Genomic DNA, 16,060 nt, shown 5'->3' with positions numbered 1-16,060 from the left:
TTTATGCCTTGCCTTATTGGGATTAAAGTCAGCAAACGGACTTCTTGTTGCATGGCTGCTTTTTTGGCTTCTTCATCAGCCAGTCTGTTTCCAATTGCTGTCGGGTTATCTCCCCTTTGATGGCTTGGTATGTAGACCACTGCTATTTCCTGGGGTAATGTTAAGGCTTCTAAAGTCAGAGTAATCATCTGTTCGTGTGCCAATTCCTTTCCTCTTGATGTAATTAGACCACGCTCCTTCCAGATCTTACCAAAGGTATGCACTACCCCGTATGCGTATTTGGAATCTGTGTAAATCGTTCCAATTTTCTTTGCCAGTATTCTGAGGGCTCTCTGCAAGGCATATAGTTCACAGGATTGTGCTGACCAGCTTCCGGGTAGTCTCGTGGATTCTACTACTTTCCAAGTATTTCCTTCTATTATAGCATACCCATTTCTTCTCATTCCGTCAACACATCTGGCGGAGCCGTCAATGTAGAATTCATATCCTTCTCCCAGCGGAGTATCGCAAAGGTCTTCTCGGGTCTTGGTCTGAAGATCTGTCAACTCGACACAGTCATGCTCCACCTCTTTCTCTGTTTCACTGCTGTATAAAAATTGAGCTGGGTTGCAGCTATTAATTTTTGCAAACTGTAAATCTTCTCCAACCATTAAAATGGTTTCATACTTTAATATGCGAGAATCAGTCAGCCATCGATGGGCAGTTTGTGTTAATAAAACACTCACAAAATGGGAGGTGTACACAGTCATCTTTCCTCCAAAAGTAAGTTTACGTGCTTCCTCTACCAACAGAGCAGCAACCGCTACTCCCTGGATACACGTCGGCCATCCGCGAGACACTGGGTCCATCATTTTGGAAAGGAAAGCCACTGGGTGTCGCTGACCGCCTTTTTCCTGTGTTAAAACTCCCACAGCTGTTCCTTGGTTATGAGTGACAAATAGCTGGAAGGGCTGTTTTAAAGAGGGCAGAATGAGTACTGGGGCTCGTGTTAGGCGATGTTTCAAGTCCTCGAACTATCCCTTCTCCTCCTGGGTCCATTTCAATGGATAGTCATTTTCATTTGTCAGTTTATCATACATAAACTTCACCAAAGCTGAGTAGTCCTCTATGCATAATCTACAGTATCCAAGGAGTCCCAGGAATTGTCTTATTTCCTTCTTATTACGGGGTAAAGGCATTCTAGTGATTCCCACAATTCGTTCAGGGGTAATCCGTTTCTGTCCTTTACTTATCTGGTGTCCCAGATATATCACAGTTTTCTCAACAAACTGTAACTTGTTCCTGGACACCCATAGACCCTTTTTCCCCAGATAATTCAAGAGTCTAATGGTCTCTCCCCTCATTTCTTGTTCCTTGGGTCCTGATAATAGTAAATCATCCACATACTGCATTAGTTGGGAATCATCAGATTGTGGATAGTCCATCAGGATTTGTTCTAGCATTTGTCCAAACAGGTTTGGAGATTCAGTGAACCCTTGGGGCAATACAGTCCACCGAAACTGTCTCCGTCTACCTGTCCATGGATTTTCCCATTCAAACGCAAACATATCTCTACTTTCCTCTTCTAACGGACAAGTCCAGAAGGCATCCTTCAAGTCTATAACACTAAACCACTCATGGTCTGGGGGAATCCGACTCATAATAGTATAGGGATTAGGCACCACTGGGTGGCGGGTCTGAACAATAGCATTCAAACTTCTTAGATCCTGAACTAGGCGATAGGATCCATCTGACTTTTTTACTGGGAGTATAGGGGTGTTATAAGGTGACATGCATTCTTCTAATAGTCCGTCTCGTATTAAAGTCTCAATTACCGGCTGTAGCCCTTTTCTCCCTTCCAAAGAAATAGGATACTGACGTTTCCTTACCGGCTGATGACCTGGTATTAATGTGACATGTAAAGGTGGGATGTCCAGACCTCCTCGATTTCCCTCCTTATACCAGACTCTCTCGTCAATCTGCCGTTCATCCTCTTCCTTTAAAGCGCAGAGCTGGACTCGCACTTCTCCGTCCACAGGGAGAGCACCCAAACCTAGGAGAGCCTGTAAGTCCCTTCCTAGGAGGTTAAATCCAGCCGAAGGTAATAACAAGAGGTCTTGTACCCCTTCTCTTTCTTCCAGTTTCACTTTTACTTGGGGAATTATTGATACCATTCTGGGAGCCCCTTCTATCCCAGAAATTGTCAAATTACTTTTTATAGGCTCAGTTCCGATTGGTACAGTTATTACACTACTTCGTTCCGCTCCTGTGTCCACCATAAACACCACCTCTTCTCCCTTGGGACCAATTTTTAGTTTTACCAGGGGTTCCCTCTTATATTTGGTCCCTAACATTTGGAACCCTTGACACCCCTAATCTTCTTCCATAAGTTCAAGGGCACGCAATTCCCTCTTGTATCGGGGGCATTCCCTCTTAAAGTGTCCTTCCTCATTGCAGTAATAGCACTTAACGAACCTCCGGGGTCTTCCCTCTCTTGGATATTTTGGATTGTTTAGAGGAAGGTTTTGTTTTCTTTCCCCTCTGGATTCAGCATTCATCTGTCGGATAGTCTGTACCATAACCTTTGTCGCCTTCTTTTGATCTTCTTCTTCTCTCTGCACATATACTTTTTGTGCCTTTTTTAACAGTTCACTTAGGGGTTTTTCACTCCAGTCCTCCTCCTTTTCTAGTTTCTTTCTAATGTCTTGCCATGATTTGGAAACAAATTCAATTCGAATAAGCTGTTCACCCATTGGTGTACTAGGGTCCACACCAGCATACTGTTGGACATTCTTTCTCACCCTCTCCAAAAAATCAGTAGGGGACTCATCTTTCCCCTGGTGGTTCCCAAATGCCTTGGTAAAATTGTGACCCTTTGGCACAGCCTCCCGTATCCCTTTAATTGTCCACTCTCTATATTGTCTCATACTTGCCAATCCCTCGGGTGTTCGTTTGTCCCACCTGGGTTCATTTAAGGGATATTTTTGTTCATGGGGTCTAGGGTCCCCAGGTTGTTCATATTCCCACATGAGGAGGGCAGCCCGTCGAATCATCTGCCTCTCCTGGGGTGAAAATAATGTTCCCATTATTGCCTGCATCTCTTCCCACGTATATGTGTTTGGTCCCAAGAATTGGTCAAGCTGTTCAGCCAGTCCTATAGGATCTTCCAATAACTTTTTCATTTCTTTCTTAAATCCCCGCACCTCTGTACTAGTTAGGGGAACATTCACATATCCCGTTCCCCCTCCCGGTCCTCCCATAGGAACTTCTCTCAGGGGATTTAGGTTTATTGAAAACTTTGATGGTCCTGGACCAGTCTGGGATCTTGTCCAGGGTCGGTTTACCGGTGGAAGTTTAGGGTCCGACTCCCTTAATTCATCCTTTTTTTCCCGGCCCCCTTCGGGGCAATCAGATTCATCACCTTTCCCCTCCGGTAATAAGCTTTCCTCGGGCGCAGTAGGCACCGGGGGAATATAAGGAGGGGGAAGGTTGTCCAGAGGTTCCCATTTCTTTTCTCCTGCCACTCTCAATTTAAAACATTCTGTTAAGGATCCTGGCCAGGGAACCCAACAAAATGCATATGCTGACTCTTCTTGATTCACCTTTGGTCTCGAATTTACATATATGTTTAATGCTTGTCTAACCCAATCCTCATCAGATCCAAATTTCGGCCACCAAACCGAGGAACCTTTAATAGGTTGTTTTGACCAAAGGAGACAATATTGGACCATCTTTTTCTTGTTTTTGTCCCGATATCTTTTACTATCCCAATTTTCAAACATTCTCCCCCAAAGGGCTGTCAAGGGGTACTCCCAGGAATTGTCCTGAATTTTCAGACGAGCCCTTAGATATTGATCCTCCCATTTTCCCACCTAGATCTGTTTATCGTTGCTGAGGACCCTCTCGTTCTGGACCCTACTCCCTTCCTCTCAGACGCCTCGTCGGAGGTGCTGTCCCTCCTTCGGTTACCGCTGAGGTTTTCCTGGGGTTGACCCCTCTCTTCTCGGCACTTCGTCGGAGGTGCTGTCCCTCCTTCGGTTACCGCCGAGGTTTCCCTGGGGTCTATCCTAGAGTCCCGCGACAGGGTCCTCACACAACGACAAAAGATCTATACTTAATCTATTCCGTTAGGTTTTTATCCAAACAGGTGTATCCCGTTACACCTGTTACCCAATCCCCACACCACAATCGTAAGTCGTCACTTACCGGTGTCTTCCCGGGGATTGAACCGTCACCCTTCTCCTCTCCGTCTTGTCGTGTCACCCTGTCCGGATACCACTCGCTCAAGCCGCCCGAAGCGACGAGCAAGGGACTAGGAGCCGCTGAACTCAGCGGGGTGCACCGCCTCCGATGTCCCTCTTCTCGCCTCCCCTCACGGCCGGAGTGTAGATCCGGACGAGCCCCCATTTGTCAGAAATAAAACTTCTCACACATGAGTCTCTTTAAAACTGATGACACGACAAGCTTTATTTACAAGTCTGCAGAGTTGGACTCAACTGGTTTCTCACCAGTTAAGCCCCGATACATACAGTGCATTGATTTTTATACCCTTATTATTTGCCCTTCCCCTTCTTATTAATACTGTTTTAATTGGTTAGTATTACAAAAACATTCTAAGTATAACTGCATTATTAATTATCACGTTCGTTACGTACGCTGTGAACTCTACATTCACTAAATTCTGTTTCTCACACTTCTTATCAATCCTTTGTCTCCTGCATGTCTCTCACTATGACCATGAAAAGATAGGTTTAAAAAAACATATTCAGCAGATCCTTCTGTCCTTGACTGCTAGTAAACTCTCTGTCCGTTCTGGCTTCCCTGTTTATGATTAATCATCACATTTTAACTTAAGTCTTTTTAACCTAAATTCTCTATATCACAATGAGCAGACAGAATTAGCAGAAGAGAGAGAGAGAGAGAGAGAATATGCATTGAATCCTGCACCTTTGCAAAATATGGAGACCAAACTATACAGAAATGCTCCAAATGAGGTTTCATCAAAGATGCGCATACTTGGCATAATTTCCTTACTCTCTAAATCCATTGAAATAAGAATCACTACTATTTTGCAAAATTTGCATTTTTCTTATAATTGAGTTTCCTCTGTGCTGTGAATCCTGAACAAAATTAGATACATTACACTTCATATTGTCATTCAATTCATTGGCACATGTCATGAATAACTACTACGTGATACCTCCTTGTATGTATGTCATACTGAATAAAACAGATATTTTCCTGCTGTCTACTATCCATTCCTTTAACCAATTTTCTGTCCTGACTAATTTGTTACTACTATTTCCAGAGAAGATTCATCAACTTCTTCCCTAACAACCCTGTTGGTTAAGTCCACAAAATGCTACTAGATTGTTATACCTAACTTTATCTTAAAACTGAGTTGATGACAAAATTAATTTTTTTCAAAGACATGCTGCTCTGCCCATTATGAATTCCAGAATTTGATAACAGTGGATGTCAAACTAAATGGTTCTTATTTTCCATTTTTCCATCATCTTAAATTATCTTACATTTGCTATTTCTGAATGATTGGGAACTCAGCAGGATAATGTTGAATGCCACTGGTACAGGTAAGATTTTCTTGTTGGAGATTGCCATTGCCTGAGACTTGTGTAGCATGAGCCATACTCTGAATTATTAGACTGTACCAAAATATCCAGATTAATGAGTATCCATGGGCTACTTCTTTTTCTGGGGAGTTGTAAATGGAACTGAATTTTACAATTGGAATACCTCCAATTTTGACGATGTTGGAAAGAAGAATTTTGAGTCAGTTGAAGATTGTTGGCTTCAGGGCATGGCCCTGATGAACTTGTTCAATAATGTCCTGGTGATGGGATCGTTAAGTTCAATAGCTGAATTGTATTCTTTTCTGTGAACTTTTAACTCCAGCACTGAAGAGCTGCTCCTTTTGATTCACATTCTTTTTGTAGTTTTACTATGGTTTCTTCTTGCCAGATTTGATATAAAGGCAATGACTCTTGCCTCACCTCATCTCCTTCCTCCACTTTTGAATCAAAGCTTTGATGGAGTTTGGAGGAGTATTCTGGGCATCCATGAGCAGGGTGTTCTTGGACAAGTGCTCTGATTGCACAGTTAATGAGTGAAACCCAAAAGTCTGCAGGCACTGTGATTGTAGTAAAAACCCACCAAAATGCTGGTGCAACTCAGCCAATCTTTTTAGCATCCATTGGAGCTAAAGATAGATTGCCAACATTTCAAGGAATAAGCAGAATAAGCCAGGCAGGAAATCTCAGCCTCAGAATTCAGACAGTGCTAGCTGGGGAAGGAATCTAGATCAACAAAAGTTGTTAATTGAATATGATAAAGGGTAAGATAAGAATTTATCTTGTTTATGCGAAAAGAGTCAGGAGAGGAGAGGGGGGTCGGAAAATGAGATGTTGTTCCTCCAATTTGCGGGTGATCTCAGTATGGCAGTGCATGAGACCATAGACAAACATGCCCGCAAGGAAATGGGTGGCCACTGGGAGATCCCATTCCATACCCTTGCTGACATGTTTGGAGAAAATTCAAGCAGACACAGGGAGAATGTACAAACTCCTTACAAACAACAAGGAATTCGAACCACGATGGGTCCTGATCGCTGGCACTGTAACAGCGTTGTGCTAAACGCTACGCTGACCATGCTGCCCTTGCTTTATTGATTTGAGGGATAATTTATTGGAATGATTTGATTTTTTTTTAGATGGAATGACATTAAAAAAATACCGAAACAACATAACTAGCGTTGTTATAAGTATTCAGTGCTAATGATGGGATTTTGCCTGGTACCACTGTCTTTGCCTTCAGCTGGTTTTTGGGTTGCCTGAAAGATTCCATGAAATTCACTGAAGATTGGTGTGATTAGACTGAAGATAAGCAAGGACAGAAGAAAACTAAGGTTGTTATCCACTCAGCATTCCTGATACATGGTGTAAATGCATCAACTGCATTCACAGCATATGAGCTGAGATATTCTAGAGGGGCCACTAGCATTTATGATTCAATGTGTCAAACTATTGGTTTAGGAGATAACTTGGCCCATTTATTGTGTTCTTGTTTTTAGATTTGTGTAAGTGCATCACATTTATACTTCAGTTTTGAGTCCACCTAAACTGTAATGAATAGATTAGTTCGTTACTCTGTAAATGGTGAGAATGGAGTGAACAATGTTTATTCCTCCTTGTCTATTCACCACCCACTGCACTTTCACTTGTGTAATTGCTCGGCTCTATTAATATCGATGCCACTAAGCTACTCATGATGATGAGTACATTCTCTACCTTTGCTATGTACAAGTGTGTTCAACATCATGGAGTATGAATACATCAATTGAGAGACGATAAGTGGTAAACAGCTGAAGCTTGCTTTTCTCAAGGATAACCTGAATCGTGAGATTTTTGGAGTCCTTTAAATGCATGTACCCCCCCTGTACTGCTTGTAAATCTGATAGTGGAACAGAATGTATTAGGAATTGTGATAAGGAACCTTGAAGTATGATTTGTATATAGAAATATCTCAAGCTTTTGCTTCATTGATCCAGGCAGAATATTGGAATGAAAAAAAAGACAAGGAGGCGAAAGTTGAAGAAATTTTCAATGCAGGGGTTGGTTTTAAAAATAAATATTAGTATGCCATGAGTATCCTGTTGAATGTTCACCCTCTGTAAAATGTTAAAAATGCTACATCTGCATGAACTTGTGGCATCAGAGACTTCCTTTTTATGTACTTTGGCATCAGAACCATCTATTATCAATTCCAATGGGAATATTTGAACTCGATAGATGGTAATTCTCTGTGCAGTAGTTCAGTTGTGTCACTCAGCTCCTTAATTTCCATTGTTGATAAACTATAGATAAGGCAACAGTTCACCAAAAATTATATAAAGCTGAAGAATTATGCAGAGAATTGGTCTGAATAATTAAATGAATCTGGTAACCAAATTATCTCAGCAAACCTCGGTCTATAATGTCCCAAATTTATTTAAACGAAAGCCACAAGGCCACGACATCTGATGTGTAATTTCACAATAGGGAAATATGTGTAACATATTATTGTTTGCCACTATTTTTTTCAATGCTGTTAATTTTTAGATATTTGAGAAGACTGAACTAGTCCAAGTAGTTACTGAAATTTAATACAAAGTGATCCCCTTCAATTTTATATTAATCTTCGACAAGAGTTCTTGAGTGGATCATCCCTTTTTGGCTTTTTTTATGGGCAGCTCTCTGATGTCAAAAGTAGTTATCCATATCCACACATCAACCTGAGATCTTATCTGCAACCCCAACCGATAAGCCTGCTTTCTCAGGTTTGAATAGCTTAATAAGCCCTCCGACCTCTCATTTCTATCTCTTTTTCTTTCTCTTGCACCATCCATCTCCAATGCCCCCAACTTAATTCATCTAAGTACTTTTTGGTATTTTGTTCAACAGTAACTATGGACCACTCAAAATGAAGCAGAATCCAAACTGAACAGTTTGTATTTTGGAAAAATTAATAATCACAGTTCTGGAAGTCTTTTCAGTAATTGTGTTTTCAGCAAGTTCAGTTCTCTTTAATCTACCTTGAGTAGAAAAAGGGTTACTCTTAACTTGCAAAATGAAGTGTCTATATTTAACCAGCAAGCTATCATCAGATAAATAAACATTTAATCAGTATTTTTTAAATACTATGCATTTTTTTAAAGGAAATATTATATATGGGGAAACAACCTTGGCACACACAACTCTTAATGGATCAAGCTATTATCACCCAGACTGGTCTCATGCTGCTGCACATGTTACTGCTCCCCCTCTCAGATTGGACGTGACCACACCCAACTACCTCATGAGCTTGCTAGCCAGGTAAATTTCGATAATGGGCTTAACGAGAATATCTTAATAGTTTTCTGTCGTCCAAAATATTCACTGTTAGCTTCATATTCAGTTATGTTTCAAAAGTGATTTGCAACTAATTCTATTAATAAATTGTTGATGGGGGTTGGTCATCATTTATTTTCCCCAAGTTAATTGCAACAGTAGAAGCTTATAATTTGGTAAAGGTGTTCATAAAATTTTAAGTGCTGTCTAAATTTAGCATGGTTTAGAATTTAAAAGTTAGAATTTAGTGTGTGAAATGTAAAATGCTGGTATTAGCATGATCACTGTCAAACCTCTTCAACTTCCTTCTGCTCAAAACTTAGAAGTTACAAATCTGCAAAGCTTATGTTAATGATCAGCCCTCTCCAAATTCTAGAGAAACTTAACTGGACCAGCCATAAGGACAACTCAGAAGCTGAATATCCTGCAACAACTAACTCGACTCTTGATTCCCTTCACCTTTTCATCAATGTGCAGCACACAAGGCAACAGTATGATTTAAATAAAGTCCACTTAGAACCATAGAACGTTACAGCACAAAAAACAGGCTGTTTGGCCCTTCTAGTCCATGATGAAATATCATTCTTCTAGTGAGTCTCATCAACCTGCACCCATTGTGTAATCCTCCAGACCTCTCCCATCCATGTATCTATCCAATTTATTCCTAAAACTTAAGAGAGAGCCCACATTTACCACGTCAGATGGCAGCTTGTTCCACACTCCCACCACTTGCTGGATGTCGAAGTTCCCCCTAATTTTTTTTCCCCTAAACCTTTCCCTTTTCACCTTAAAGCCATGTCCTCTAGTTATCTCTCCTAATCTAAGTAAAAAGAGCCCACTCGCATTTACTCTGTCCATACCTCTCATAATTTTGTAAACCTATATCAAATTTTCCCTCATTTTTCTATGCTCCAGGGAATAAAGTCCTAACCTGTTTAATCTTTCCCAGGAATTCAACTCCTGAAGACCCAGCAACATCCTAGTAAATCTCCTCTGCGTTCTTTCAATCTTACTGTTATCCTTCCTGTAGTTAGGCGACACAATACTCCAAATTTGGCCTCATCAATGTCTTATACAACCTCACTATAACATCCCAATTCCTATACACAATACTTTGATTTATGAAGGCCAAGATGCAAAAGGCTTTCTTTACAACCATGTCTACCTGTGATGCCTCTTTCAGCGAATTATGTATCTGTATTCCCAGATCCCTTTGTTCCTCTGCACTCATGAATGACCTATCATTTACTATGCATGTCCTAGCTTGGTTTGTCCTTCCAAAATGCAACACCTCACACTTCTCTGCATTAAATTCCATCTGCCATATTCTGGCCTATTTTTCCATTTGGTCCAGATCCCTCTGCAAACTTTGAAAGCTTTCATCGCTGACCACAACACCTCCGATCTTAGTGTTATCAGCAAACTTGCTGATCCAATATTCTGCAATATTATCCAGATCATCAAACAACGATGGTCCCAGCATAGTTCCCTGAGGCACACCATATTCACAGGCCTCCAGTGTGAGAAGCAATCATCCAGTACAACTCTGACTTCTCCCATACAACCAATTATGAAATCAATTTCCAACCTCTCCATGGACACCTCGTGTCTGAATCTTCTGAACTAGCCTCCCATGTGGTTCCTTATCAAAGGCTTTACTAAAGTTCATGTATACAACATCCACAGCCTTTCCTTCATTATTTTCTTGGTGACCTCCTAAAAAAAACAACTTTAAGATTAGTTAAATATGACCTACTACACACAAGCCATGCTAACTCTCATTAATCAGCCCTTGACTGTCCAAATACTTGTATATCTGATCTCTCAGAACACCCTCCAATAATATACCTACTACTGACGTCAGGCTCATTGACCTGTAATTTTCTGGTTTACTTTTGGAGCCTTTTTTAACAACGGAACAACATGAACTACCCTCCAATCCTTCAGCACCTCATCCGTGGCTAAGGACATTTTAAATATATCTGCCAGGCCCCCTGCAATTTCTCACTCATCTCCATCAAGGTCTGGGGGATTTATCTACCTTTATTTCCTGTGAGGCAATAAGCACCAACACCTCTTTAATCTCTATATGTTCCATTACACTACTGCTTGTTTCCCTTCCTTCCTTGTACACTCTGCCAGTTTCCTGAGTAAATACTGATGCTAAAAAAAAACTGTTTTAAGATCTTCCCTCCAACTCATGAGGCTCCACATATAGACCACCACTCTAATCTTCAAGGGGACAAATTTTGTCCCTTACTATCCTTTTATTCTTAATATACTTGTAGAAACCTTTCGGGTTTACCTCGCATTATCTGCCAAAGCAACCTTGTGTCTTTTAGCCTTCCTGAGGTTTTTCTTGCATTTTTTATATTCTTCAAGTACCTCATTTGCTCCATGTTACCTACACCTGTTATACACCTCTTCTTCCCAACCTGATCCACAATATCCCTCGAAAACCAAGGTTCCCAAAAACTTCTAATCTTGCCTTTGATGCTGACAGGAACATACAAACAATTCTGTACTCTCAAAATTTCTCCTTTGAAGGTCCTCCACTTGCCTCCCACATCCTTGCTGGAAAACAACTTATCTGAATCCCAGGGTCAGCATCAGAACAAATCTAATCAGATGGGGGGGGGGGCATTTTTGTAACTGTGGAGGGCATAATCTGATGTTTGAAAACTCACTCAGCAGGAGGGTGGGAGTGGTGGTGCCTACCTACCTACATGAACTGCTGCCATCACACTTCTCCCTCCCTCCAATGTAATAAATGTGCTACTTAAATCTTATTGAGACTAGTGACACTAGCGACGCTAGTGGTGTGTGTGGGGAGGGTCACAATACCTTATTGGTGAGGGGGAGATGGCAACGAGTGGGGGATCAAAATATCTCATTTAGGGGGGCAGTGCCTGCAGATGACCCCCCCCCACCCCCTTTGGCGTGGCCCTACCTAATCCATGCATTTTAGATCCTTTCGCATTTCCTCAAAATTGGCCTTTCTCCAATTTAGAACATCAACCTGAGGCCCAGACCTATCTTTTTCCATAATTAACTTGAAACTAATGGCATTATGATCACTGGACCCAAAATGTTCCCCTACACATACTTCTGCCACTTGTTCTGTCTCATTCCCCAATAGGAGATCCAGAATTGCGCTTTCACTAGTTGGTACTTCTATATATTGATTTGGAAAACTTTTCTGAACACATTTGATAAATTGCAATCCATCCAGCCCTTTTAAATTATGGGAGTCCCAGTCAATATGTGGAAAGTTAAAATCTCTTACTATCACAACTGTTTTCTGCATATCTCTCTACATGTGCTCCTTCAATACTCGGTGATGATTTGGTGGTCTATAATATGACCCCATGTGTGTAGTCATAGCTTTTCTGTTCCTCAACTCCACCTATATAGCCTCAGTTGATGAGCCCTCTGATCTGTTCTGCTTGAGCAAAGCTGTGATATTTTCCCTTGAATTAGCGCTGTTCCAACAACACTTTAAGCTTGATACAATTCACTGTTTGACTGGCACCTAATCCACCATCCAGAACATTAATTTCCCTCATCCACAGGTACCATCTTCATTTTGTGCGAGGTATGACTCCAAACATTTCTGTGACTGAAGTTGAGCTCACAACAAAGGGATCTGGTCTGTAACAAGCCCAGAGGACCCCAAAACCCAGCAGCAATAGATATTCACCAAGACCAATGGTTACATATGCAAAAGTTGCTTTTAATTATCTTTAAACATGAAAAGATCAAACTTTAACTTATTACTATTTATTAACTTAACTAACCTAACTTAACCCCCTTCTAATTCTAAGCATATGTGTATGTAAGTTCAGAAAAGTTATTTGATTCACAATCCAATCTTGCTTCTCACTCCTCCAAGTTTACTGGTTGCAGGCAATTCTTGTACTGTGCACAGAATTTAACATTTATGAAGTTCACCAGGCTTTGGTGCTTGAAAGGTAAATGGTTACTGCTCAGGAAGGTTCTTGTCAGTTTACAGAGAGAGATTTTTTGTTCCTAGACACAAACTGATTGCTTTTAATCAGTCACGTCAGTGTCTTGCCGAAGAAACTTGCCCCCTCAGGTTTTTCCAGATGATAACCTCTTTTTCACCGCAGAGTTCCTTTTTGTTTCTCTTATTCCAAGTGAAACATTAGGCAGCCAGTCCTCTCCTCTTGTATGAACCACAAGGTCTTTGACCAGGCTGAACTAAACACTCACAACCTGTCTTCCAAATGGGGTTTTCCCACAAACTTGCCAACTTGTCCTGTGCCAGTCCCAGCTAATGACTTCAGCACTGCAAAACTGATCTCTCTCCTCCCCCCCCCCCCGAGAAAAAGCTGTTCAACTCTCTCTGCTTGCAAAAACCATATTACCCTCAGAACAGCAAACTGCACTCCCAAACAGCCTGCAGCTCTGAACTACTCCTCAGATCTTTCATCTGTTGCTTTTCAAAACCACAATCCATTAGTGAAGTCTCTTGGGCACTCACTAAAGTGTTTGCAAAGGCCCCCAGGAGCCACCCTGTCTGGCTTAAGTAGAGCTCCAGTATTTTGAAGTGTTTATATGTGACCTACACTAAAAAAACCTGCCCCAATTTATCTTTTAAAAACATATCTTTATACAATACAAACACAACATAATCTGTTACAGGTCATGGTACTCTGAGATCAATTTTTCTCAGCCTGGATCTTCATAATAGCATTCTACTTCCCAGTCATCTTCAGCTACGCTATCAGTGATCCTCCTTCCACCCCAAGTCAGGCTGGGGATTGCATGATGTTCAGTTGCACCACTTCATTTGCTGATGAGTTGTAAATGCATGACTGCATGAAATGTCCTCTGAAGAGTGGCAGTGACAATTGAGCCCAAAAGTGCAAGGTAATAATCCTCTACAACATGAGAGAGAGACAGTAACCATCTACTCTTGACGTTGGATAGTATTACCTCACCAGTTTTTGCACCTTCAATTTTATGGCAGTCACTGTTGGCCAGAAATTCATCTGGACCACATTAATTCTGTGGCTGTAAGAGGAGTTCAGAAGTTGTTTTCTATGGTGAGTGACTTGCCTTCTGACACCCAAAAGCATTCCTACCCACTTATAGGCACAAGTAAGGAGTGTGTTTAAAAATACTTTTCTACTTGTGTGAATGAATACAATACCAATAACCTCCAAGAACCTTTGTTAAAATCTAAGACAAATAAGTTTGCTTGATTAGCACTATGTCAGTCACCCTAAATATTCATTCCTTCCACTGACACATAATGTTATTCACCTGGGCCTCTCTGACTGCACCTCCCAGGTTCATGACCCAACAGAACAAGGGCAATAGGAAGGGAGTGATTCTTCATCTGCAAGTTCCCATCCAAGTTGCATATCACCTTAACGCCATTATAGATAAATAGTCCTTCTTTGTTACTGGATTACAGGGCACTGTGAGAGTGTCTTCGTCAAAAGGGTGGCAGAGGTTCATGAAAGCATGTGAGGATGGAAAACAAATGATGGCCTTGCTTGTCAATCTAGATCCCAAAAATGATTTTAAAAAAGATTTTTTTTTTGTCTCCAGTTGAGGTATTTAGAAAATAATTTCAGTTTCATGAAAGGGTTGCTTTGATGGCACCTCAGAAATCAATTACCTCTGTCACCAAGAACAAGAAGGAAAGCAGACTTATGAACTGTATCCACCTGTGAGTTTTCCTGAAATTCACCCACATGTTGATTTGAAAATAAATAGCCCTTTTTTAAAAAAATATCTTGGTCAATATCCTGGAAGTCCCTACCCAACAGTTTCATTGAAGTATCTTCATAAAAAGGATTCTAATCGTTCTTGGTTATTGATCCTCCAAAATATTCCACATGGAATTTAAACTGGAGGTGGGGGAGGGTGTGCTGAAGGAGGAAATAAAGTGGGTCTTCACCACTTTCTCAGACCAATGAGCTGAAAAGAATAACCTTGTTAATGATGGCTTCATCCAACAAATGTTTTAAAGATCACCAATAGTTTTGGCAGAAATGTCAGTAAAATGTTGAAGAGCAGGTCAAATCTTTTGAGATCAAGTTCTTTCCATACACTGATGAAATTGCAGTGCCCAGAGTTCACCTTGTCAAACTCAACCATAAATGTATAGTTAACTGAGTTAAAAAGGAAAGAAATATTGAATATAGCCATCATTCAGCAAAAAACTGAACTGATGTGAATGTTTGAAACATAATCCAACTGATTTTTTTATTTCAAGGGATATTTTGAAGCTATGCAGTGAGAGGAAATAATTTGCAAAGCAGATTTAGCTGAGAACAAATAATTAGCTGAGGTGCTCTTTGTAGGAGTAGAAAAGTATCTTGTGTGTGATTCTTCATCAAAAACCAGCTAAATTTTTGAAACTTGTGTGAACAGGCAAAAGCCATGTCATAATTCAGCTGATATTTATTAACCTTGAAATAAAATGGCCATTGTGCAGGTATTCCCCACTTTTCAAAAGTTTGTCTTGTGCCGCTTCACTTTTATGGAAGACCTACATTAGTACCTTTTTTCGCTAACCAAAAGAAATATGAAGATTTTAGTTTTTACAGAAAAAGGCGAAAATAGCGTTCTGCGGGCTGTTGGGAGAGTGCAAGGCAGTGGGATCAGTGTGGGGAATAATAGCAGGCTGTCGGGAGAGCGTGGGGCAGTGAGATCAGTGTGGGGAATGGTAGCGAGCTGTCTGGAGAGTGTGGGGAAGTTGGTCTGGGAATACTCAAATATTTTTCCCATATAAATTAATGGTGATTGCTTCTTTGCTTTACGCCATTACACCTTATGGAAGGTTTCATCAGAACGATCTACTTTTGGATAGCAGGGGATACCTGTATCTAATGTCAAGAATTCATTGGAGCACTGTTTAAATATTGTTGTTTTTTTTTAGCGATACAATTAATGTTGTTGTATCAGATCATCGTCCATTTACAATCAAGCAGAAAGCTGTAGGAAAAGAAGATTTTACCAAAATTCCTCATGGTGTAACTGGAGTGCAAGACCGAATGACAGTCATCTGGGAAAAAGGAGTGGTAAGGCTGATTGTAATAGAATTTTGATTTAATGTTGTTTACTCTTAACATTTGCATTTGAAATTTTGTTGTTTTAATGTTTGTTTTAAAAAGTAACATGTGATATGGTATAATTAGATCCTGCTTGATAATTCCTCGGAA

General features: G+C 40.7%; 1 protein-coding gene and 1 long non-coding RNA gene across 2 annotated transcripts in view; one reads left to right on the top strand and one right to left on the bottom strand.

Moving 5' to 3' along the window:
* The window catches only part of LOC138736663 (uncharacterized), an 86,963-nt gene that overhangs the window by 37,263 nt on the left and 33,640 nt on the right, over nucleotides 1–16,060 (bottom strand). The gene's annotated exons all lie outside the window — the stretch shown is intronic.
* The window catches only part of LOC138736661 (dihydropyrimidinase-related protein 5-like), a 63,809-nt gene that overhangs the window by 40,692 nt on the left and 7,057 nt on the right, over nucleotides 1–16,060 (top strand). The window contains exons 7-8 of the mRNA XM_069886535.1: nucleotides 8,690–8,846; nucleotides 15,778–15,919. Coding sequence (XP_069742636.1) covers nucleotides 8,690–8,846; nucleotides 15,778–15,919 — 299 coding nt within the window. The remainder of the gene's footprint in view (nucleotides 1–8,689; nucleotides 8,847–15,777; nucleotides 15,920–16,060) is intronic.

Source organism: Narcine bancroftii, chromosome 6 (assembly GCF_036971445.1).
Source record: "Narcine bancroftii isolate sNarBan1 chromosome 6, sNarBan1.hap1, whole genome shotgun sequence".
Taxonomy (NCBI): domain Eukaryota; kingdom Metazoa; phylum Chordata; class Chondrichthyes; order Torpediniformes; family Narcinidae; genus Narcine; species Narcine bancroftii.
Note: the sequence above shows the minus strand (reverse complement) of the source record. Positions and strands in the feature narration are given on the sequence as shown.